At 35.8% G+C, this 26,335-nt stretch overlaps 1 protein-coding gene across 1 annotated transcript in view; it reads left to right on the top strand.

The window, feature by feature from the left end:
- LOC141504961 (neural cell adhesion molecule 2-like) overlaps positions 1–26,335 on the top strand; it is a 151,672-nt gene that overhangs the window by 24,390 nt on the left and 100,947 nt on the right. The window contains exon 2 of the mRNA XM_074210392.1: positions 19,324–19,398. Coding sequence (XP_074066493.1) covers positions 19,324–19,398 — 75 coding nt within the window. The remainder of the gene's footprint in view (positions 1–19,323; positions 19,399–26,335) is intronic.

Here is a 26,335-nt window from a genome sequence, read left to right as displayed (position 1 = left end):
TCGTTTTCTTTTTCCCTCTTTTATTTAATTATTTCATTCTTCCTCTCCTCCCCCATTCCTCCACCCCCTTGTTTTAATCAGTCTATGAGAAAGGTAATGAAGATAGAAAATTGAAGAGTCTAACTCTTGGAGAACATCACTCCAGTTCAGATTACGCAATCTTGTTCTATGCCCCAGCCCTCCATACAATAATTTTTCTTTCCATTTGTCATAAAGTCTTCTTCTTAGGTCTTGGGCCTCTCTTTCCTCTTGATGCCAATTTCTCCCCAGGAGCTTTGAGAGTGGGTATTGTTCTGGGTGGCACACTCCTCACTTAAAAAAAAGTGGATTTTCTGAGCACCAAATCCTTCCACTTTAACTCCAATGTAAGGTTCCCATCTACCATTAAAAAATAAAGAGGAGAAGAGCCAAGATGGCAGAGAGAAGCCAGGATCTCTCCCCAGTTTCCTTCGGAAACAACATCATCAAGTCTAAAAGAATTCTAGAATAACAGAATTCATAAAAAGAGGGAGTGAAACAATCTAGCCCAAGATAACTAAGAAGAACTTCAAAAAAGCTTTGTCTCACATGGATAAAAGGATGAGTGCAGTCCAGGGCAGGTGTGTCCAAGCCAACTCTGGAGGCTTTTAGCTATAACCCTTATCAGTAACTAAGATCCTACATTCGTGGCTCAGCAGGCCAGTGGCAAAGCAGACCAGCTGCAAGCCTTCTGCCCCAGAATCCAGGGCACAATGGGTATGACTAGACTGGGCCACCTGAGCACAGTGGGCAAGCTACTAGTCCCAGAGGCCCCAGCAGAGAAAGCCAATGACCAGGCCCATGGCCCTCAAAATAAAAAATTGGGGACAGTGTTCCTGTGCCCCAGGAACAGGGCTCAGTTTTGTTAAAATGAGCAAAGAAACACACACGAAAAAGCCCTGAAGATAAAAAGTTGCTGTGGCAACTGGGATGATCAAAACACAAATTCAGAAGAGGTCAACAATGTCAAAATGCCTACATGTGAAGCCTCAAAAGGTAATATGAATTGGCCTCAAACCCCACAAGTCCTCTTGGAAGAGCTCAAAAAGGGTCTTAAAAATTAAGTAAAAGAAGCAGAAGAAAAATTGGGGAAATAATTGTGAGTTTTGCAAGAGAATTATGAAAAAAGAGCAGCTTGGAAAAGGAAGCACAAAATTGACTAACAAAAACAATAAAAAATAAAATTGGTCAAATGGGGAAAAAATTCAGTGAAGAAAAACAACTCCTTTTAAAGCAGAATTGGTCAAAAAAATGAAAATGAAAATTTCCACATGGAAAAGGAGGAACGAAAGCTAACTAAAGAAAATAATTCCTTAAAAATTAGAATTGGGCAAGTAAAAGCTAATGACTCTATGAGGTATCAAGAAATAGTCAAAGAAAACTAAAAGAGTGAAAAAAACTGAAGAAATTGTAGTACCTCATTAGAATATGACTCTGATCCAGAAAATAGATCCAAAAGAGACAATTTAAGAATTATTGGATGACCTGAAAGTCAAGCTCACAAAAGCCTGGACAGCATCTATCAAGAAATTAGTGGCCTTGCAGTCAGGAGGACCTGAGTTCAGATGTGACCTCAGACACTTAATAACTACCTAGTTGTGTGACCTTGGGCAAGTCATTTAACCCCATTGCCTTGCCCAAATAGAAAAAAAGAAAGAAATTATCTAGGAAAATTGTTCTGATATCCTAGATCCAGAGGGTAAAATAATCATTGAAAGAATTCACCTATCATGTCCTGAAAGAGACTGTAGCCAAATTTCAGAATTATCAGGTTAAGGAGAAAATACTGCAGACAATCAGAAATAATTCAAATACCAAGAAGTCACACAGGACTTAGCAGCTTCTACATTAAAGGACTAGGGGGCTTAGAATATCATATTTAAGAAAGCAAAGGAGCTTGAATTACAACCAAGAATCAATTACCTTGCAAAATAAGCATAATCTATCAGGAGTTAAGATGGATATTCAAAGAAATAGGGGACTTTCAAACTTTTCTGTTGAAAAGACCAGAGCTGACCAGAATATTTAATCTTCAATTACAAAACATAAGAGAAGCATAAAAAATATAAATAGGAAAGAAAGAACAAAACAAAACATGGTTTTCCATTAAGGTTAAACTGTTTATATCCCTACATGAAAAGATGATACTTATAACTCTTAAGAAAAGTGTCTCTATTATGGAAGTAAGAAGGAATAAAGTTTAAATATAGGGTGTGAGTCAAAATTGACTTTACTGTCAATATAAAAAAATTAAATGAGGTATATAAAAAAGGATTGCTCTAGGAGAAAAGGAAGGGGGGGAAACAATAGGGTAAATTGCATCCCATGAAGAGGTATAAAAGAGGTTACAGTAGCAGGGAAAAGCAGGGGTCAGCTTTGTTAGACCCTTATTTTAATTTAATTTGACTCAACGAAGGAATAGCATACATATTCAATTGGAGGGGGATGCAGAAAGAAATGGGAAAGAGACCTAAAAGAAAAAAAGGACATATTGGGAAAGGAGGTGATCAGAAGGGACAGGGTGAAAAGAGAGAGAAAAGAATAAAAAGGGGAAAATAAGATGAAGGAAATACACAATAATCATAGCTGTGAAGGTAGGTGGGATGAACATTCCCATAAAACAAAAGTGAATAACAGAGTGAATTAAAAACCAGAATCCTACAATATGTTGTAGGATGTTGTAGGAAACACATTTGATGAAGAAATATATGCAGAGCAAAGGTAAAGACTGGAGCTGAATATATTATGCATCAGTCAAAGTTAAAAAAAAAAAAGCAGGGGTAGGAATCCTGATCTCAGATAAAGTAAAAAAGAGATCTAATTAAAAGAGACAAAGAAGGAAACTACATCTTACAAAAAGGCACCATAATCAATGAAGTAATGTCAATACTAAACATATATACCAAAGAGGTATAGCATCCAAATTCTAAAGCAGTTAAGGGAGTTACAGGAAGAAATAGATAATGAAATTATACTCTCCTCTCAAAACTAGATAAATCTAACCACAAAATAAACAAGAAAGAAGTTAAGGAATGGAATTTTAGAAAAGTTAGCTATGACTCTGGAGAAAACTGAATGACAATAGAAAGGCATTTAACTTTTTCTCAGTGGTACATGGCACTTACAATGGGCATAAAACCCTCACAATAAAAAAGAAAAAGGCAGAAATATAAATGTATCCATTTCAGATTACGATGCAATAAAAATTACATGTTATAAAAGACCATGAAAACATAGTTTAAAAATTAATTAGAAATAGGGGTGGCTAGGTGGCGCAGTGGATAGAGCACTGGCCCTGGAGTTAGGAGGACCCGAGTTCAAATCTGGCTTCAGACAATTAATAATTACCTAGCTGTGTAGTCTTGGGCAAGCCACTTAACCCCATTTGTCTTGCAAAAACCTAAAAAAAAAATTAATTGGAAATGACATAATCTAACCCTAAAGAATGAGTAGGTTAAACACCAAATCATAGAAACAATAATTTCCTCAAAGGGAACGACAGCAATGAGATAACACACCAAATTTAATTAATCTTAGTTAATAAGGTTAAACTATATCCCTCCACAGAAAGATGATGTTTGTAATTCTTAAGAATTATATCTCTAGTGGCAGATAGGTGTCACAATCGATAGAGCACCAGCCCTGGAATCAGGAGGACCAGAACTCAAATCCAGCCTCAGACACTTAATACTTATTTAGCTGTGTGACCTTGGGCAAGTCACTTAATCCCATTGCCTTGCAAAAATCCAACAACAAAAACAAAAAAGAACAGTATCTCTATTAAGGCAGTAAGAAGTACAGTTAGCCCAAGTAGTACCTAGGTGGAAATTTGTATCTTTAAATGTTTGCAATCAATAAAATAAACTAAGAAGAAATCAGTAAAAAAAAAAAAAAGAAAGCAGATAAAAAGACACATTAAAAATTTCCAATTAAATATCCAATTAAATTAGAAATTCTGAAAATCAAAGGACAGAGAAATAAAATTGAAAATAAGAAGACTAATGAACTAATAAATAAAACTAGAAGCTGGTTTTATGGGGGAAAAATCAACAAAAAGGGGAGGCTAGGTGGCATATTGGATAAAGCACCAGCCCTGGAGTCAGGAGTACCTGGGCTCAAATCCGGTCTCAGACACTTAGTAATTACCTAGCTGTGTGGCATTGGGCAAGCCACTTAACCCTGTTTGCCTTGCTAAGAAAAAAAACTAAAAAAATCAACAAAATAGATAAACTTTTGGCTAATTTGAATTAAAAAAAAAGAAAGAAGTAAACCAAATTGCCAGTATCAAAAATGAAAAGGGTGAATTCACCTCCAATGAAGAGGAAATTAAAGTAAATACTATTTTGCCCAACTTTATGCCAGCTACAATCTAAATGAAATTAATGAAAACTAACAAAAAATATAAATTGATCAGATTAAAAGAAGAGGAAACAAAATATTTAAATAATCCCATTTTTAAAAAAGGAATTAAACAAGCTATCAATAAACTCCTTAAGAAAAAAATCCACAGGGCCAGATGGATTTAAAAGTGAATTCTACCAAATATTTAACAATTACTTCCCATACTATGTAAGCTAATTGGAAAAATAGACAAAGAAGAAGTTCTACCAAATTCCTTTTATGACACAGATATGGTGCTGATACCTAAATCAGATAGAGCCAAAACAGAGAAAGAAAATTATATACCAATTTCTTTAAAGAATAGTGCTGCAAAATTAAATACAATATTCACAAAAATATTATAATAATTTATTATAGGAATAATACAGTATTACCAGGTGGGAGTTCTGGAATTCAGAGTTGGTTCACTATTAGGAAAACTATTAGAATGACACATCAATAATAAAACCAACAGAAATTATAAGGTTATCTCAATAGAAGCAGAAAAAGGTTTTGACAAATTATAGTACCCAATCCAATTAAAAACACTGAAGAGTATAGGAATAAATGTAGCATCTATCTAAAACCATCAGCAAGCACCGACCATAATGCAGACAAAATAAAAAAATAAGGAAAAAACTTTCCCAGTAAGGTCAGAGGTGAAATAATAATGCCCTTTATCACCACTATTATTCAATTTGTACTAGAAATATTAGCTTTATCAATAAGAAAAGAAAAAAATTAGACCAGGCAAACTGTAACTGTTGAAAAATGATATAATGGCATACATATAGAATCGACCAAAAATTACTTGAAATTATTAACAACTTTAGCAAAGTTGCAAGAAATACCATTCAGCAGTATTTCTGTGTATTACCAACAAAGCCCAACAGCAAGAGATAGAAAGAGATATTAGATTTGAAATCACTGTAGACAGGATTTAAACATAAAAGTCCATAAACAAGTTAGAAGAACAAGAAAAATCTATCAGATCTGTTGAAAAGGAAAGAGTTTATGTCCAAAGAAGAGATGGGGTACACTATAAAGTGCAAAGCTGATCATTTTTATTATTTTAAATTAAAAAGTTTTTACACATAAAACCAATGCAACCAAGATCAAAAGGAATGCAGTAAGTTGGGAAACAAGTGTTATAATAGTGTTTCTGACAGAAGATTTATTTGTAAAATATATAGAGAAATGAGTCAAATTTATGAGAATGTCATTCTTACATTGATAAAAGATCAAAGAATATGAACAGGCATTTTTTCCTATGAATAAAATTAAAGCTTTCTATAATATGAAAAAAATGCTCTAAATCATTATTGATTAGAGAAATGCAAATTAAAATAACTCTGAGGTACCACCTCATACCTATCAGGTTGGTCAATATGTCAAAAAAGGAAATTGATCCATGTTGGAGGGGATATGGGAAAACTGGGACCATAAGGTATTGTTAGTGGAATTGTGAGCTGATCCAACCTTTCTGGAGAACAATTTGGAACCCTGCCCAAAAGGCAGTAAAATTCCACATACCCTTTGATCCAGTAATACCACTACTAGGTTTGCATCCCCCAAAAGATAACAGAAATAGTTAAAAAAAACTCACATGTACAAAAATATTTATAGCAGCTCTTTTTGTAATAGTAAAGAACTGGAAATCAAGAGGATGCCTGTCAATTGAACAAATTGTGATGTATGAATGTGGTGGAATACTATTGTTCTTCAAGAAATCATGAGTGGGGCAGCTAGGTGGAGTAGTGGATAAAGCACCAGCCCTGGAGTCAGAAGTACCTGGGTTCAAATCCAGTCTCAGACACTTAATAATTACCTAGCTGTGTGACCTTGGGCAAGCCACTTAACCCCATTTGCCTTGGAAAAAAAACTAAAAAAAAAGAATCATGAGTGAGCAGACTTCAGAAAAGCCTGGAAAGATTTGCATGAATTGATGCTGAGTGAATGAGCAGAATCAGAAAGATATTGTACACATTAGCAGCAATATTGTGTGATGATCAACTGTGGTGATTTTACTCATCTCAGCAATACAGTAATCAAGTACAATTGTAAAGGTCTTGCAACAGAAAGTACCATCCATATGGATCTGAATGCAGACCAAAGCTTACTATTTCCAATTTTCAAAATTTGTTTTATGTTATATATTTTTCCCCTCTCATGATTTTTCCCTCCTTTTTGTTCTGATTCTTCTTTCACAATATGTTTAATATGGAAATATATTTAACATACTATTATGCATATATATAAAATGTATATTTCATTGCTCTCTGTGGGGATGGGAGAAAAGGGAGGGAAGGAGAAAAATGTGAAACTCAAAACCTTACAAAAATGATTGCTGGAAACTATTTTTGCATGAATAAATAAATTTATGAAAAAGAAAAATCATTGTAGACAATATAAATTATTGGGAATCTACTTAGATCTAAATATTTGGAATACAGGTAGACCTAACTAAAATAATAAAAATGACTATTTTACTTAAAATGAATTGTTAATTCCATATGAATCAAATTTCCAGAAGTTATTTTAGAGTAGTAGAATAACAGAAATCTATCCAAAGGTCGAGAATATAAAAAAATGAAAAAAAAATGCAATGGAAACTGGCCTATCTATGTCATATCTAAAATTAAATTATAAAGCAGCAAGCATTTAAAGTATTTGACCCTGGCTAAGAGAATGGTAAATCAATGGAATCAGTTAGATATACTGTAGTAATTGACTATAGTAATCTGGTGTTTGATAAACCCAGAGACATCACTTCTGGGACTGTTTGACAAAACTGGAAAATAATATGGTAGAAATTAGGCATAAACCAACATCATGCCATATGCCAAGATGTCAAAATGGCTACATGATTTAGAAATAAAGGGTAATACCTTAAGCAAATTAGGAGAACAAAAAATAGTTTAGCTCTTGGACCTGTGGAGAAAGGAAGAAGTTATGAATAAACAAAAGATGAAGAATATTATGAAATGTAAAATCAGATAATTTTGATTACATTGAATTTAAAAGGTTTTACATAAACCAAGACAATGCAATCAAGACTAAAAAATAAAGTAGAAAGATGGGAAACAATTTTTATAACAAGTATTCCTCAGAAAGACTTCACTTCTCAATTACGTGGAGAATTGAGTCAAATTTATAATCATTCCTCAATTGATAAATGTTCAAAGGATATGAACAGACAGTTTTTAGATGAAGAAATTAAAGTGATTATCTTTATTGATTAGAGAAATGCAAATTAAAAAACTCTGAGTTGTTTCCTCTTAAGTATCAGATTGACTAATATGATGGAAAAGGAAAATGATAAATGTTGGAGATGTGGGAAAATTGGAGTATTAATACATTGTTGATGGAGTTGTGAACTGATCCAACGATTCTGAAAAACAAAGGGCAGTCAAAGTGTGCATACTCTTTGATTCAGCACTACTACTAGTTTTGGTATCCCAAAGAGATCTGAAAATAGGGAACTGGGACTACATATACAAAAATATAATAGCTGCTTTTTTTTAGTGTTGGAAAAGAATTGGATGCCCATCAGTTAGGGAATGACTGAACAAGTTGTGGTATATGAATTTAATGGTATATTATTGTTCTATAAGAAATGATGGGCAGGTAGATTTCAGAAAAACCCAGAAAAACTTATATGAACTGACGTTAAGTGGATTGAACATATATGTAGAGCACTGTACACAGTAACAGCAATATTGTGTGATGATCAACTATGACTGATTTAACTCTTCTCAGCAATACAATGATACAGGATAATTCCAAAAAACTCATAATGGAAAAATGCCATCTACTGCCAGAGGGGAAAAAAACAGTATGGCTAAATGTAGATCAAATTATACTATTGGTTTTTGGTTTTATGGCTTTCCCCCTTCATTGTGTTTCTTTCTTTACAACATGACTTATGTTAAAAAATGTTTACATGATTGCTTGTCATCCTGGTGAGGGGGTTGAAAGGGAGGGAGGAGAAATAAATGAAGCTCAAAATCTTATGTAAAACAAATATTGAAAACTAAAAAAAAAATTTACATAAAAAAACACATAAGCATCTTCTTCCAACTTGAGAGTACTCTTTAGTGAGACCCACCCTCCCATTGAATTTACAACTTTCCCTTCCTTTTCCCTATCTTTGTCATCTCATCTGTTCTATAGACTTTCCTTTTTTGTCCATGGATTTAACTTAGGATACCAAACCCATACCCCTCTATCTTCCATCTCCTTTAGTTCTCTTTATGATATCTCTCAGTCTGTAACTTATTTCCACAAAATATATTGATTTATCCAGAGATGGTGTTCTCAGGTTTAGTTCATGGTGTTCAAGCCTGCTCCTCTTCTATCATTTCTCCTATTTCTTTAAGTTCTGCTTTCATTCTGGTTTTTGTTTTTCTTTTAACAAGGCAATGGGGTTAAGTGATTTGCCCAAGTAATTATTAAATGACTGAGGCTAGATTTAAACTCAGATCTTCCTGATTCCAGGGTCAGTGTTCTGTTCATTGCACTACATAGCTGCCCCTCTGCTTTCATTCTGAAAGAAATCTCTTAAGGGGCGGCTAGGTGGAGCAGTGGATAGCGCATTGGCCCTGGAGTCAGGAGTACCTGAGTTCAAATCTGACCTCAGACACTTAATAATTACCTAGCTGTGTGGCCTTGGGCAAGCCACTTAACCCCATTTGCCTTGCAAAAACCTAAAAAAAAATCTCTTAAGGATCACTCTGTTCTTGATTATTTTTTAACCCAATAAATCTCTTTATAGTTATTGTATTTTCCTTTCAGTAATATTTTGAGATGAGTTAATTTTTTTGGATAACTTGATCTTTACTTAGTATTTATATTTATTTATTTTTTCCTTGGATAATCTGCCCATGTCTAATTCCCCCCCTCCACACACACATTCTTTTTTTTGAACACCTCTATTTTCCCATTGATGATTAGACTCATATTTGTTCTCATATTTACATATTGAACTTGCAAATTTTTCAGAACATTTGGTTTTTGTAGTTTTCACTTGGTACAAAATCTTGTTTTATCTTTTTTTTTACCATCTGTTTCCTGATTACTTGAAAATTTTATTTGTCATTGGAATTATTAAACTTAACTGATAAATTTTTCTGAGACATAGAAGTCTATAGAGCATTTTTTTCTTCTTCTCTTAGGAAGTTCTGGGTTTACATCAGTCTTGGACACTTATTGGATGACCCTAGACATATTACTTAACCTCTGTTCATTTCAGTTTCCTCAACTGTAAGATATCAGATCTTTTTTCACAGGTTTGTTATGAAGATCAAATGAGATAATATTTGTAAAGCACTGAACACAGTGCCTATCATATAGGTTATGTAAATGTTTATTTCTTTTCCTTTCCCTTCCCCCAACAGCAGGTCTTAGAGTTTGAACTATTATTTTTATTGTGGTTATCATTGCTGGGTTTTTTTAGAGGTGATAATTGGGTTCCTTTGAGCAGTGTTCTGTTTTCTGTACTCACAAATTCTGGCCAGTTTTTTTTCCATTATTTCTTTCACTTCAGTCAATTTCTAGATTTATTTTCTCTCACTTCTTTGGAGATAGTCTGCTCCAGTAATTTTTGCTGCATTTATTCTTATCCCAATTCTTAACATTTTCTAGATCTTTTGGGGCAGCTAGGCAGTGCAGTAGAGTGCTGGGTCTGGAATCAAGAAGACTCATTATATTGAATTCAAATCTGTCCTCAGACAATTACTAACTGTGTGATTAATAACTGTACCAGGGGTTATTTTGCCCAACTATATACCAATAAATTTAGCAATTTAAGCAAAATGAAAGAATATTCACAAAAGTATGAACAGCCTACATTAACAGAGGAGGAAATAGAATATATAAATAGACCTATTTAAAGAAAAAGTAATTGAACAAGTCATAAAGAAAAAAGCTCCAGGACCTAAAGCATTTACAAGGAAGTTTTATCAAACATTCAAAGATAAACAATTCCAATATTAAATAAAATATTTGGAATGACAAGCAAAGAAGGGATCCTACCAAATTTCTATTAAAAAAAGAATTATAATACGGATACCTAAACTGGTAAAGTAAAAATAGAGAAAGAAAATTGAAGACCAATTCAATTAATATTGTAACCACTTGCATACCCTGTGAAGAAACACACTTTTGACCCAGGAATTCAGATGTAAAAGAAAATAGGGATTTATTAAAAGAAGTTACAACACATGAGAAAATGATAGGAAAGTTAAGAAGAGTTTAAGGAAAAGAACACATGGATTGCTAATTAATCTTTTTTTCTGTTTTTAAGTCTTCATATCTTTGTACATGTATAATTCCAAGTTATAAAGTTTCCCTCCACCCTCCCCTCTCACCCCTCTCCCCTCAGTTGGGAATGGTCATGTTAGCATTTTACATACATATTTTGTTAAACAAATTTACAAATTAGTAGTTTTGGCATGAAGAATTAGGATTAAGGGAAAGAGATATATGAGATAATTTTTATAAAGTGTTCATCATATTCAGTAGAGGTGTTTTTTTTTTCCTGTGTACTTTGCTTTGTGTTGTTTTTCTTCCTCTGGTTGGGGATAACATAGTCCCTAATCTGTCAAATACAGCTGTCTGGACTGCCGAAAGGGGTTGCTTCCAGTCAAGATTGTTCATCTCATAATGGTGATGTGTAAATTGTTCTCTTGGCTCTACTCCCTTTGCTCAACATCAGATCCCGTAAGACATTCCATGCTTCTCTAGAGTCCAAACATTTATGGCTCCTTATAGAACAATAATAATCCATTGTATTCATGTACCATAGCCTGTTTAGCCATTCCTCAATTGATGGGCATCCCCTCAGTTTCCAAATCTTTGTCACTACAAAAAGGGCTGCTATGAATATTTTGGAACTTGTAGGACTTTCTTTCAATATTATCCATCAGACTTATGGATAGGCAAACACTTTGTGAATAGATAATATAAAGAAAGTAGTTTGAGGTGTAAAATGGATAATTATGATTACATTAAATTAAAAAAGGTTTTGTACAAATAAAACAAATGCAGCCAAGTTCAGAAGGAAAGCAGAAAATTGGGGTGGGGGAATTTATAAACAAATTCCATTATTGATGAATTTATAAACAAATTCCATAATTGATAAATGGCCAAATGATATGTACAGGCAATTTTTTGATGATGAAATCTAAACAGTTTATAGTCACATGAAAAAGAATGCTCTAAATTATTAATTAGGGAGATACAAATTAAAACAGCTTAGAGAGAGGCGGCTAGGTGGCGCAGTAGATAAAGCACCGGCCCTGGAGTCAGGAGTACCTGGGTTCAAATCTGGTCTCAGCTACTTAATAATTACCTAGCTGTGTGGCCTTGGGCAAGCCACTTAACCCCGTTTTCCTTACAAAAAAAAAACTAAAAAAATAGCTTAGAGATATCATTTTAGACTTACCAGATTTGCTAAAATGAATGAAGGGAAAAGTGACAGATATTGAGGAGACTGTGGAAAAATTGAGACACTAATTCACTGTTGTGTAACTGTGAACTGATCCAATCATTTTGGAGAGCAATCTGGAATTATGCTCAAAAAATTATTAAACTGTCTATACATTTTGACCCAGCAATGCCATTATGAGATCTGTTTCCCAAAATGATTAAGGAAAAAGGAGAAGAATCTATTTGTTGTAAATTATTTATAGCAACTCTCTTTGAGTGGCAGAGAACAGGAAATTGTGGAGATGTCTATCAATTGGGGAATGGCAGAATGGTATTTTTGAATGAATAAGTCATTTTGTCTATTATAAATGCCTAAATTAACTGCAGAAGACATATGAAGGAAGACATTATCTGTATCCAGAGAAAGAACTGATAAATAGAAGTTTATATAGAATAAATTTTACATGTATTTGTTCATAATGGTAGCCATCTCTAGAGCTAAGGGGGGAAAAAAGAAAGTTACATGATAGAATTCAAAAGAATAGCAAGATTTACATAATAACTTTGTAGTTCCATATTCAATCACCTTTTTTCTATCCCAGTCTTATAGAATTGCTTCTTTTATTATCTCTTAAATTCAGAATGAAATAAATATAGAAAAAGGGAAAATATGAGATGTCTTACAGCAAAAATAACTAACCTAGGGGGTGGCTAGGTGGTGCAGTGGATAGAGCACCAGCCCTGGAGTCAGGAGTACCTGAGTTCAAATCCAGCCTCAGATACATAATAATTACCTAGCTGTGTGGCCTTGGGCAAGCCACTTAACCCATTGCCTTGCAAAAACTAAAAAAGAAAAAATAATGACTCACCTAGAACAGAGATCCAGGAGAAATAATTTAAGAATCATTGGAGTACTTGAAAAGAATGACCAGCAAAAGAATCTAAACATAATATTTCAAGAAATCATAAAAGGAAACTTCCCAGAACTCTTAGAATCAGAGGGCAGAGTGAGAGAGAAATCTCAAAATTAAAACACCAGGAAATTATAGTCAAAACGCAAACCTTCCAAGTCAAAGAAAAAAATACAATAAGAAGTCAGAAAACTTTTTTAAAAATCATTCAAAAAGTCACAGTCAAAAGTTTCCCTGTAGAGGAATGGAAACATGATAGAATATGATATTTCAAAAGGCAAAAGATATATAGGTTTATCACCAAGAAAAATTTACTCAGTCAAACTGATATAAATACCTAAAAGCAAGAAAATGAATTTCTTATGAAATAAAAGCTTCCTAAGCATTTGGGACAAAAAAATGACTAGATATAAGTAGAAAGTTTGAAGTACAAACACTAGAATCAAGAAAAACTTTGAAAAGTAAACATATGTGAACAAACATAAGGAATAAAGGGAGAGATATGGTTGTATTCTCAGTTTACTTTTATCCTCCTGGATTTGTTTGACCAGAACAAATCACACCCTGTCCTCTGTCCACCTCCTCTCATCCCCCCTTCCAAGTACCTTCTCATTTTGTAATTTAGTCCCAGTCCACCTCACCCCAACTCACACACCGCCCCCCCAAAAAAATCCAACCTCAAACCAGTGATTTGCTGTTAAGTGATCCATTTGATTTCCATCCTCATCCCTCTCTACTTTATGTACACATTATTTCCTTCTTTGTGGTGTTAAGGTTTTTTTCTTTCTTCTGGGAAACCCATAATCCTGAGGCTGCTTTACATCTCCTGTCTTCTATAGCTACATGTTTTGTTTGAACAGAGGGCATATTTTCTTTTAATGCTATTGCTTTTGGTTTTTTCTTCTATATTGCCCATTGCCTCTCTGTATTTGCATTCCCAATCAGTTGCTGTCTTATTTTCTGGTAAGACTTGCCTTTGCAGATTCAAGTTTTTCTATTCTGCCTGTTATTTCAACTTCATTTTGCAGTTTATAGACTACTAAACTAATTTCTTTGATCTTTTCTTAATCTTTTTTTCCTGGTTTTTCTGCTTATATTCAAGGTCTTTAAGTTTTCTTCTTTGGGAGATCTTTGGTGATTTTGGTCTTTTCCTATTATTTCCTTATTGTTCACTTTCTGATGCCCATCCCACTGATGGTGGTTTTCCTAGAGGCTTTATCTCAGTGTCTCAGCCTCCTCCTGCACTAAGTAATTCATGGTTCGCCAGATTAGATCTCTGCCCCAAGTGACTTTTGAAAGAACTGAACTACTTCTAGCTGCATACTGGATGCTGGGCTCTTCTCAGACTTGGTTGTTTGCCACATAGATACCTATACATAACATCCTGTTCCTTTTCCTCTTTTACCCAGAACAAAACACTATCATGTTGATCCCTTTGCAACCTAAGTTGATTTCTGTTGTATGAGCTTGGAAGTAATAATAATAATAATAATAATAACAATGATAATTGATAGCTTGTCCTTCATTTTCAAAGAAGACCATGACATCAGGGAGGTGATGCCATGACAAACACGTGAATTGGATTTCAGTGAGGGGGTGCTTTGTTAAGTCACCAGACTCAGTTTCTCCTCCAGAGTCATCTGGGACCCAGTGGCTTGATAATAATCAAGATGACTGGAGATGGCCCTGGATGTGAGGCAATCAGGGTTAAATGACTTGCCTAAGGTCACACAGCTTGTAAAAATCAAGGGCCTGAAGCCGGATTCTAACTCCCATGCTACTGACTCAAGGCCAGTGGTCTATCCACTGGGCCTTTTAGCTGCCCTTGAAAGTCCTAGCCTTCTCTGGGAGGAGGGTGAGAATGTGGAGTTCATGTCTATTTTTAGAGCAGACACATGTCATGCTCCTTCTTGACTCTCATTGCAAGATATTTTTCTCAGTACATAATGTTTCCATAGTGCAGTCAACTTGTGCAATTGGGAACTTGGACCTCCCTGCACTGGAAAAATGGAGATGGGACCATGGTGTAAGACTACTTTTTGTTGCAAACACATGGGCTGGGAGCTAGTGCAGCCCTGCTGTCAGAAGAGTCCTAATTAATGAATGATAGTATACTGAGTGAGTGTGAGATAGACTTTAGTCTATGTTATGGAATATTTATTATCTTTTAGTTTCCTGGTGTCCTAAATAGAGTGGTTAAATGCAAATGAAAATTGATCCCTGCAGGCTACGTATTCACTTAGAAAACCACCAATTAAAATTCTGTCTGTATCATTGTATTTTTTATTTCTTTTGTTAAATATCTCTCAATGACTTTATAATCTGGTTCAGATTGCCCTGGGGAGTTTTTGCAAGTTCAACATTACTGATGGAAATGACTGAAATTGCTTTATTTTGGGCACATAATTTGAAGAATTTTGAGACAATATAAGGATCAAAGAAAATATCTAGTTTACCATTCTCTTGGTCACATGGCTCGGAAGTTTAGTTCTTTCTAAGAAACTTGGAAAACTTGAAACATTCAGATTCACATAGTAGAAATGATGACTTGTAGAAAAAATCAGGGTCTTTCACTTAAGTATACAAGGCAGAGATAGAGATAATAACTCAGACAAGGCAAAAACAAAAAAATGAACTTAATAATTTAAAGAGATGAATAACAAAATTATTCTGAATAGCATAAATCTAAATGCTGTCTATAGGGAGAAGTGGACAAAAAGCTACAATGGAAGTAGGAGTGGGTTTCCTCGCTTTGCTCCTTTTAATTCTAAGTAAATCTTTTAAAAAATAAAGAAGATATGAACTGGAATAGAATCATAGAGGCAGCTAAGTAATGTAGTAAATGGAAAACTGGGCCTGGAGTCAGAAAGACCTAAGTTCAAACTCAGCTTTAGACACTTAATAGTTGTGTGACTGTAAGCAAATTCCTTAGATTGTGTTTGTCTCATTTTTCTGAACAGTAAAATGGGAATAAAAACTGAAGTTAACCTTGCAAAGTTGGAGGATCAAATGAATAATATTTGTAAAGTATTTGGCCCACTATTCCCTTCTCTTTTCCCTTAGAAAAGTTAGATACTAACAGATACAGTTACTAAAATGGGTATAGAGAAGAATAAACGTATTATTAGTTGTATATGACATCCTTGAAAAATGTAACCATTTAATTTACAACTAATAATACTGGGGCATAAAAACCTCACAAATAAATGTAAAAAGGAAGAAATTTTAATTTATTCAAACCAAGGAAGCTACAAGTCAACAAATCAGTAAGAATTTATTAAGCACCTATTTTATGTACCAAAAGAGGTAGGCAACAGCAGAAAATATTTCCAGTAAATTTCTCTGATCCTATTTTCATTTCTAAGATGCACAGGGAATTTAGTTCAAATTTATAAAAATAAGAGACATCCCCTTACCATTATAGATGGCAAAAAGGATATAAAAAAGCAGTTTTGAAAGGAAGAAATACAAGTTTTCAATAGCCATTTGAAAAATGTTCCAAATCACCAATAGAAAAATTCAGATTAAAGCAGCTCTGAGGTTCTACCTCTTATACATCAGATTTTCAAATATGGTATAGGATTGAGTTTCACACACCTATAATTTCTTCTCCTTTAGGGAGTTTGAAGCTGGATGATCATTGAACTCTGGAATTCTGAGCTGCAGTAGGTCTAAAGTCAATAGAATTTCACACTAAGTCCAGCCCTCATTTACTGTGGAGCACTATTAGTTATCTAAGGACAATCAAATCTGCCTAGGTTAGAATAAAACAGGTCAAAACTTTTCTTTCTTTTATTGAATATTATTTTTTTCAATTACATGCAAAGATAGTTTTCAACATTTATCTTTTTGTAAGCTTTTGAGTTCCACATTTTTTACCTCTCTCTTCCCTCCCCATGACAGTGAACAATATGATATAGGTTAAACATACATAACTTGTTGGGGGAGAGGTACTTACCTAACATCAATTGGGGAAATGACTGAACAACTTACAATACATGAACATGAAAGAATACGCTTATCGAGTAGGAAACAATGAAGAGGATGGTCTGAGGATTTGTCTGAGAAGACAAATGAAGTAATTTACAGTGAAGCAAATGTAACCAAGGCAATAAATAGTAGAATAACAATAACAAAAGACAAATCTTTATGAAAGATTTAAGAACTCTGACTTATGATTCCAGAGAAATTGAGATGAAACATGTTACCCTCTTCTTGACAAAAATATAATGGATTTGACTATATGGAATGATATATATTTTGGGAAAATGGTCAATATGGAAATTTGTTTTGCTTGCTTTTACATATAGCATCTTCCTCCCAGGGTGGCTGTGAGAATCAAATGAGATCATTGTAAAGTACTTAGCGTAGTAGCTATTTTAATTATCATTATTATTTGTTACAAAAGTTTTATTTTTATTAATTTTTCAAGGAAAAGGGGAGAAGGAAGGAAAGGGTAGATTTTTTGTTGATTGAAAACTTATTATTTTTTAAAAAGTGAAATTCTGACTACACAAAAAGAAACAATTATAATATGTGGGAATATTGCAATTGTCTGAAGAAACCAATATGAATGCATAGAAAACATGCCAACCTGCTGAAATTGTATTTAAAATGCAAACAAGACTAAATAATATAATAGAAATACACCAGTGAGGTAAAATTCTGTAAAAATTCCTATCAGGTCTACTAAGCTGAGAATAACCTGAGGCTGGTGAAGGAAGATAAGGACAAAGAAAAGGATGATTATTGTTGAGCTGTATTCAAAAGGAAAAAAGTATCAAAGAAGAGATAGGACTTTTGCTCGAGAAGAATGAAAAGATTATAACTGAAAACTTAAAGAATGCAGAACTAGTCAATATTTTTTCCCCTTTTGTTCTCTGCAAAGAGTGTAAAAGCCATAAGCCAGTGAACATGTCTTCAGTTTCTGGGAAGATTTGAAAGGATTTTTGGAAATAGTTATTGAACATCTAGAAAGGGAAGCAGTCCTTATGAAGTCAATCTGTCTTCATCAAGAATAAATTACAGTTACTTTTTTTGAGAAGATTACTAAACTAATAGATGAAGGCAATATTATGAACTTTAAAAAAGCTTTTCATAATGTATCACATTATTTTTGCAGAGAAAATGAAGAAATATGAATTAGATGATGATAATATAGTTAAATGGGTTCATAACTGAATGTATATGTTCAAAGTAGTTCGTCCAGAATAAATTCTCCAATTTTGGTTTCCCACAAATCTCAACTTGACTTCTTTTTAACATTGATATGGATAAAGGCATTATTGATATGCTCATTGACTTTGCATACAGCTAGCACAACAAAATGAAGAGAGCAGTGGTGTCAAGCTCAAATAGAAAGTATTGGATGGGCCACATAGTGACTTAAAACATTTCCTAAGTTTTATTGTATTTTTATTTATTTTGTTAAACATCACCCCATTTCATTTTAATCTGGTTCCCAGCACTTAGGAGTTTTTCCTAGTTATGAATTTAATGCCTCTGGGCTAGAACACTGGGCTGAATCCAATCAGATGAAATGCCATCCCCTCCCCTCCAAAAAAAAGTCAACTTTACCAGTAAAGGATGGTAGGAGTCATGATTAAAAAGCAATTCTTTTGAAAGAATGGGATTTGGTGAAGCACAAGCTCAATTTGATTTAACAGTGTGATATATCTGCCTTAAGTTAATCACAATTTTGAAATGCATTAAAAAAGAGAATACCTTTTAGGAACAGAAAAGTGATAGTCCTACTGAACTCTACCCGTGTCAAATTTCATCTGGAGATTGTTTTCAATTCTGAGCACTGCAGTTATTCTTCTTGCACCCCTCTATTGTGCTCATTCTAGATTTCTCTCAATTCTCATTCTTCTCACCCCCTCCCTCTTTTAGGATCAGATAGAAGCTAATCTTAGCTCTGAAAATCATCTAGTCAAAGTTCTTCATTTTTTTTCCAGATTTTTGCAAGGCAAATGGGGTTAAGTGGCTTGCCCAAGGCCACACAGCTAGGTAATTACTAAGTGTCTGAGACCGGATTTGAACCCAGGTACTCCTGACTCCAGGGCCTGTGCTTTATCCACTACACCACCTAGCCTCCCTTAGAGTTCTTCATTTTCTGAAGGAGAAAGCTACTTGTCCAAGATAATAGCTGTGATAAGGAGACAAATTAAATTTCAAAACCAAATTCTGTGACACAAAATCAGTTTAACCAAATAGTAAATATGATGAATAAATATTAAGATGAATGTTAAAAAATTAACTAACAAGTCACTTTAAAAAAAAATTGGGGGGATGGCTAGGTAGCACAGTGGATAAAGCACTGGCCCTGGAATCAGGAGTACCTGGGTTCAAATCCGGTCTCAGACACTTAATAATTATCTAGCTGGGTGGCCTTGGGCAAGCCACTTAACCCCATTTGCCTTGCAAAAAAAAAAACCTTAAAAAAATTGGGGGAAATTCAACATGGCAGGTAAGTTAAGTTATGGTTTTATCTTGGAGAAAAATTTCCAAATAAAGAATATATTTTGGTTATATCATATCATTTAAATCCTTGTTTTAATCATGGCTTAATAATTATATTTTTCAGCTCTTCTACAAGTGACAATTTCACTTAGCAAAGTAGAAATTAGTGTTGGTGAGTCCAAATTCTTCACATGTACAGGTATGTATTTGTATATACTATTTCATATATTTCAGCCTTAATAATATCCTTGAAAAATTATTAAATATTCATAAATTTAACTTTACAAAAATATTCTGTTTGTTTTCTTATTATATTTTCCTAATACTTCCTAATACACTGTGAGAAATAACATTTGGTATAACATATTTTATGTATTTGTGTGTATATATATTATATATATATATAATTTTTTAAGATATTATGCCTTGAAACTGACCAGATTATTTATTTTGAAAATAATTTCATTGTATAAGTAATGTGTGCATTATAATGGATCCATTAAGTAATTTCAATTGTCTCAATAGAATTATAAGCATTTAGGGCTTTGAAATTTTGAGTGTGTAGAGAATATTTGCATAAGCAGAAATAATTATATTTATCACATAGATGACAAGACTTTTTGGTTAAAATAGTAGGTTACAGGGGTGACTTTCTTCTTCCCCTAACTACATTGATGTAGTGGATTAGAAGAATGAGATTTGAACAGATTCAGATCTTAGCCTCAGATACTTCCTAGCTATGTGTCCTTGGGTAAGATGCTTAACTTTTGTCTGGCTCAATTTTCTTAACTCTAAAATTGCAATAAAAATAGCTTTTACTAGAAAGAATTGTTGTGTATCAAAGCACTTATCAACATATCTGGTACATAGCAGGTGCCATATAAATGCTGATTACCTTCTGTCTCCCTTCCCCTGTGACAGTAATTGAGGCATACCTCAAAACAAACCAAAACTGAGCTTAACCTATTTCATCTCCCAGTTATCAATAACTAATCAATCTATCCTACACAAGATATTCAAACTGGTTTAATGATTATTAGTATAAGTTTCTTTCTCAAGAAACACATGGATGGCAGGTTACATTTAATATTATTGGTTTGTAAATCCATTGTGCCAAAATGAGTTTAAAGCAGTTTACAGTACGATGTGGAAGAACTTTTCTCTCTGATATATTTTCTCATTTTTCACTAATACTTATCACTCAGCACATTAATACCTATTATCACTCATTACATGGTGAAAAAATACAAAAGAAAGGAATAAATAATCTTGAAAGACACTCTGCTAAGATAGTCTTGGGGGAGTTGTGAATTACTTCAGCTCTTCTGGAAAATAAGTTAGAAGGTGACAAAAAGATTTATTCCCTTTGACTCAGAAATCCCAGTACATAGATATACTTCAAAAGGTCAAAGAAAGAAATATCTAACTATGCCAAAATATTCTTCAAAGTCTTATGGTAGCAAAGAAATGTAAACATAGTAGATGCCCATTTATATGGGAATTTATAAGCAAATGGTGGTTATGAATAAAATGGAATATCATTTTGCTCTGCAGAGTAGTGAATCTTAAGAATTCAGAGAGGTATGGAAAGGTTTATATGGTCTGATGCAAAGTCAAGTAAGCAGAATTAGGAGAGCAAAATGCCCTCCAAAAAAAGTTACCGAAGAAGACATAAGAAAATGAATTTCCCTCTTTTTTGCAGAGATGGAAAGAACTTTGGATATAAAAATGTATATGTGTATGTGTGTACACACATATACATGTATATTATATAAGTATATTCACATATATATACATATATTTTGTCAGATTCAGCTTATATGTTATTTAGTTTTCCCCTTTTTTCTTTGACATTTAAAAATATCTCTGGTCAGAGGATGGAAGAGGGATTTATTTGAAAATTAATGGGACAAATATAAATAAAATTTTAAAACCTAGAAAATCATTTAGAATAATTAGAAAGTAGTTTGACAAGAAAAAATTTTAAACCATGATCATATAAATTATCCCATAAATTAACTAATGGACAACCTTTATTGTCTAAGTTGTACCAAGTGTCCTATGTCCTGGTTTTACAAATACAAAAGTGAAACTGCCCATATCCGCAAAGATTATCATCATTATCATCATCATCATCATTGCTAACAGACTAGAGGGATACATGTTCACTGATCAATAAATGCAAGATTTTTTTTTAAAAAAATTGGACCTGTAATTTCATTGGTATAAGTAATTCCAGGTGAGTCGACTATCCATGAATGAGATAGGCACCTGCTATGTAGTTTCCACTCCTAAAGAATAACTGAGAAGTTAAGCAACTATCAGACCTACTTAAAAACCAATTTTTACCAATTGAAAGACTAGCCTTCTATTACCTGGGTCACTCTACTTTTCATGTTTTCCTAGTGGCAAAAAAACAAATTTAAACTAGAAATAATGGGGTTATCTGTCCAAATACTTGTCTTTAGACAATTTTTGTTACATGAATAAAACAGAATGCTGTTGTATTATTATGTTGTGCCCTAAAAATTAACTATTATGAAGAATTTAGAGTATGTATATATATATATATGCAAATTGATGTGGAAATAATCAGAATGAAGAAAAAAATATTGACTATTTTAATGTAAATCAAAATAATACTAAAATGCAGCTAAATTCAGAGTTCCTACAATGATTACTCTTGAGCCCAGAGAAAGATAATGACACAAATTTCTTTTTCAGTAAAAAAGTAGAAAACTATGGGAGAGAAATGTTACATATCCTGTCACCTGTCCTCATTTTGACCATAAGTTTTACTTTTCTCAATTTCTTTGAGATAAGGTGATTTCAATGTGTATATATGTGTGGATGGGGAGAATAAACTGAGAAGTGAGAATAGGATATGATTTGTGTGAACAAAAATAAAACATCAAAACTTAAAATCATTTTAGAAAATCCCTTCACAATAAAATATTGATATTTTGATTTTTATTAAAGTTATTAATATAAAGGAAAACTATATAAATGTGAATAAAAATAAAAAAGAATTATATTTGTCCTCAAAATATTGTTAATCTAGAGTAAATAGTTTTAGGTTCAAGCTGTGTTTCTGATGACTGTCCATAATTCAGAAAGAGTTCTTCAAACTATATATGTATCAGAAACTTGATTTCCTGTCTAACAAATACAAATACAAAAATCATACATGGGGCAAAGCAAATAAGCACATTTGTCCAAGCTGAGAACAAAAATAATATGAGAAATTATACAAATGAGAGTATATCAGAAAATCTATAGAGTAATGACAGAAAGTGAGATATCTCAACTAAACAATGAGATCAAGAATGTTCCAAATTTCACCAAGACGATTTCTCTGAAGTTCCAAGGGTGATAAGCCAAGGAAAGAGATGCTAACATCTCACAGAGTCTTTTGTTCCTTTTAGGGACTCTTCCTAAAGAGAAGATTCAGAGCTATCTATGTGTCTTCTCTCTGTCTGTCTGTCTTTCTCTGTATCTGTCTCTCCATTTCTCTCTGTCTCTCTGTCTCTGTGTCTGTGTTGGTGTCTGTATCTGCATCTATGTCTCTCTCTGTCTTTCTCTGTCTCTGTCTGTCTCTCTCTCTCCCTCCCTCCCTCCCTCCTTTCTCTTTTGTCTCTCTGACTTTTAAAAAAATTAATTTTTTCTCTGTTCTAAATTCTCTCCCTTCTCCTTTCTTTCCCCAATCTATTGAGGAGTCAAGAAAAATAAAATCCATTACAAATATGTGTAGGAATGCAAAACATGTTCCAAAAGAAGAGAAAAAAGAAATGGTATAAAATATGCTTTAATCTGATCTCTGAATCCTTCAACTATCTTGCTGTCTTAAAGAGTCTTTAGGAATTATGGTTGGTTATTTGATTGATTAGCACTGTTAAGTCTTTCAAAAATCAATAATCTTTTTGCTGTTACCATGTAACAATGTACTATTGTTCTCTGGGTTCTGCTCACTTCACTTTGCATCCAAGCATACAAATCTTCCTATGTTTTTCAGAAACTATCCTCTTCAACAGTCCTTGCAACACTGTACTATTCCATCAAATTCATGTACCAAAACTTGTTTCACCATTCTCCAAGTAATGAGCATCCCTTTAGTTCCCAATTCTTTGTTGCCACAACAAAGCACTGCTATAAATATTTTTGTACATGTGATGCCGGGTTTTTATTTACAACGCCGGCTTCTTTATGCTAGTCCGTCCTCTTACTCACCAGTCCAACGCGTGATGAGTCTTCGGGGTACCTCCGGCCCCCACTCTTTGATGGGGGAAGAACCAGACAGAGCGCCTGAGGTGGGTAATCAGTCTTTATTCTTCTGTGATCACATTCCCGCTCCCCCCCCACCTCTCAGCCGACCCTTTTATCCCCTCTGTCTTCCCTCCCATGAACTCTTACCCAATGAGGGGCCGAGTTCTGTAACATTCCCTTATAAGGTGATTATGTTTCCCCTTCTAAGCGACCGCCAAGCCTCTTCCCCCCGCCCCCAACATCTCCCCCTTTCTGTTTTACAAGGTTATCACTTGGTGTGACCTTAAGCGGTGCTGAGGTTAGCCTTAAGCGGTGTCATTTCTACTGGCCTCTGATAGCCGGGGGCGAGGAACCCTGTCTTAGGTCATCTCCTTCAACCCAGGACCTTGCCCGTCCTAGGCGCCCGACACCCTCAGGGCCTGTCTTAGGTGGCTGGGTGAGGAGAAGTTGCCCGTCTTGGGGTTTACCTCGTCTTACCCCTAGGTGTCACATGTCATGCATGGCGGCTAGCCAGACTTGGGGATCCGCCGGGGGCGAGGAACCCTGTCTTAGGTCATCTCCTTCAACCCAGGACCTTGCCCGTCTTAGGTGGCTGGGTCAGGAGAAGTTGCCCGTCTTGGGGTTTACCTCGTCTTACCCCTAGGTGTCACATGTCATGCATGGCGGCTAGCCAGACTTGGGGATCCTCCCCCGTCTCCATGGCCATGAAGGCTTTCTGAGTAAGAAGCATATAGCCCCTCTGTCGCCTAGCTAGGCGGCAGAAACAGACAACAAGTAGGGTGATTCCCAGAATCAGCGTCCTTGTTCACCCTCAAGGGGGTATCCTCCCGCCATCTGGCAATCCCTCCATGGTATGGGATCCTCGATGTCTTCCCCTGTGGCCACACATGAGGGGCCCCACCGAGGCAGAAGGGAGCCCCATCGATGTATTGGTCACTAGCAGGCGAGGGTAGATCGGGGAGTTCCGTGCTACCGGAAGGGGAGAGGGAATAACTCGGAGTATTCCCCATGTCGGATTTCCTTCAGATGGAGCACCTCCAAGGATCCCTACGATGATCAGAAGGCCTGAAAAAGAAAGAAATTCCTCTCACCCCGTAGGGTTGGGCATTAATCAAGGTCTCTTATCTTGTAAACAGGGAGCCATCTTTCTGGCTCTTCTATCTTATCCTCGGGATGAAATGACAGGTTGCCCTGTCTTCTGTTCTTTACCGTTACAGGGCCATGCCAACCTCCCTCTTCATCTCTCCACATGACTTTAGAGCCTGGTAGGGCCTTGGTGGGAGAGGGCAGGAGCGTTGGTTCTTTCTTAGCATGTCCTTTTGGGGAGAAAAATCTCTGGGCGGCTGTAGTGCCGTCATCCCTGACTTGTAGGAAATTCATGGTAAATAGTACCTGAGACAGGTCTGAATGGGTCAGTGACCTGCCAACTCCCCCTTTCTGTTTAAAAAGATAGGATGTAGCAGAGTATCCATGTAAAGCTGGCACAGGGTGGGGCTATTGGCCATTCCCTGCGGTAGGACGGTGAACTGATAACGTTTACTGGGGGCTTGGAAATTGATCGCGGGGAGGGAAAAGGCAAATTTTCTTTGTCCTCCGGGTGGAGGGGAATGCTATAGAAGCAGTCTTTAACATCAATCACTATAATAGTCCACCCTTGCGGGACTGCAGTGGGCATAGGGAGACCAGGTTGGAGGGTCCCCATGGGTACCATGTTGGCATTTACTGCCCGAAGATCAATCAACATTCTCCAACTCCCCCCTTTCTTTTTTATGACAAAGACGGGGGAGTTATACGGGCTGAGGGACGGTTCCACTTTGTTCTCGTGCAGGAGGGTCATTACTATGTCTGTGAGGGCGATGAGCTTTTCTTTTGTCAGGGGCCACTGCTCAACCCAAATAGGTTTCTTATTAATCCATGTTATTCTGGGGGAAAAGCTCATCTCTAGAGTGGCCCCAATTAATTTCCCCGCAGGCTATCAGGGGTGGCAAGTGTCAGGTTAAGCTGGCTCAAGATATCTCTACCCCATAATGCATAAGGGAGGTCGGGTAGGCACAGTGGGGTGAAGAGTCCAGATTCTTCCAAAGCTGACCACCGTAGGGCGTGTGCTGCTTTCATGGCAGATCTATTGCCCCCCCACCCCCGTCACTGCTTGAGGGCTCTGTAGGAGTGGCCACTCGCGCCTCCACTGTCCCCTATTTATGACAGAGCAATCGGCTCCAGTGTCAATTATCCCTTCGAGCTTCTGATTTTCCACCGTGACGGTTAACAGTGGTCGCCCAGAGCTGACCGGGTGGACCCAGGTCACATGAGCGGGAGGGGCCCGCAAGGGCAGCGCCTTTCCTACCTCTTGGCCCTGTTTTACCAAGGTGGGAAAGGGGTGGGGGTTTGTGACCCTTACGGATGTGGGACTTCCGGGACCAAAAATGACCTGGGTATGGGTGACTAAGTCCACACATCTCTCAGCCCCTGTGATGAGCGCTGGGAAAATATTTAGCTCAATGGGAATCATCGAGGTTTCCCAAGGCCCGATCTCTCTCTGCTGTGTCCCTTCTCTATAGTCAACCCTCACGGGGATAGTCACAGTAATGGGGCCGCTGTCTTCGAGCACGGGGGGGGGGGGGGGGGGGGGGGCCCGCGGCCGGGCCCCTCCCTTTCCCTTTTCCCCGACTTCCCTTTGGATCGGCAGAACCTGGCTATGTGACCTGGCTTTCCACAGGAATAACAGGTCGGAACTGAAGTGGAGGGGGGGCCGCTGCCTGCACTGTGCTTTGAGGTGCCCTGGCTTTCCGCACCCAAAACAGGTGGGTCTCACCTGCATACCGTGAAGGGCGGTCAGGAGGCTATCCTCCCGGTTCTCCATGGCAGTCACTAAG

This window comes from Macrotis lagotis, chromosome 1 (assembly GCF_037893015.1).
Source record: "Macrotis lagotis isolate mMagLag1 chromosome 1, bilby.v1.9.chrom.fasta, whole genome shotgun sequence".
NCBI classification, from domain to species: domain Eukaryota; kingdom Metazoa; phylum Chordata; class Mammalia; order Peramelemorphia; family Peramelidae; genus Macrotis; species Macrotis lagotis.
The sequence above is the reverse complement of the archived record's forward strand: the minus strand, read 5'-3'. Positions and strand labels throughout refer to the sequence as shown.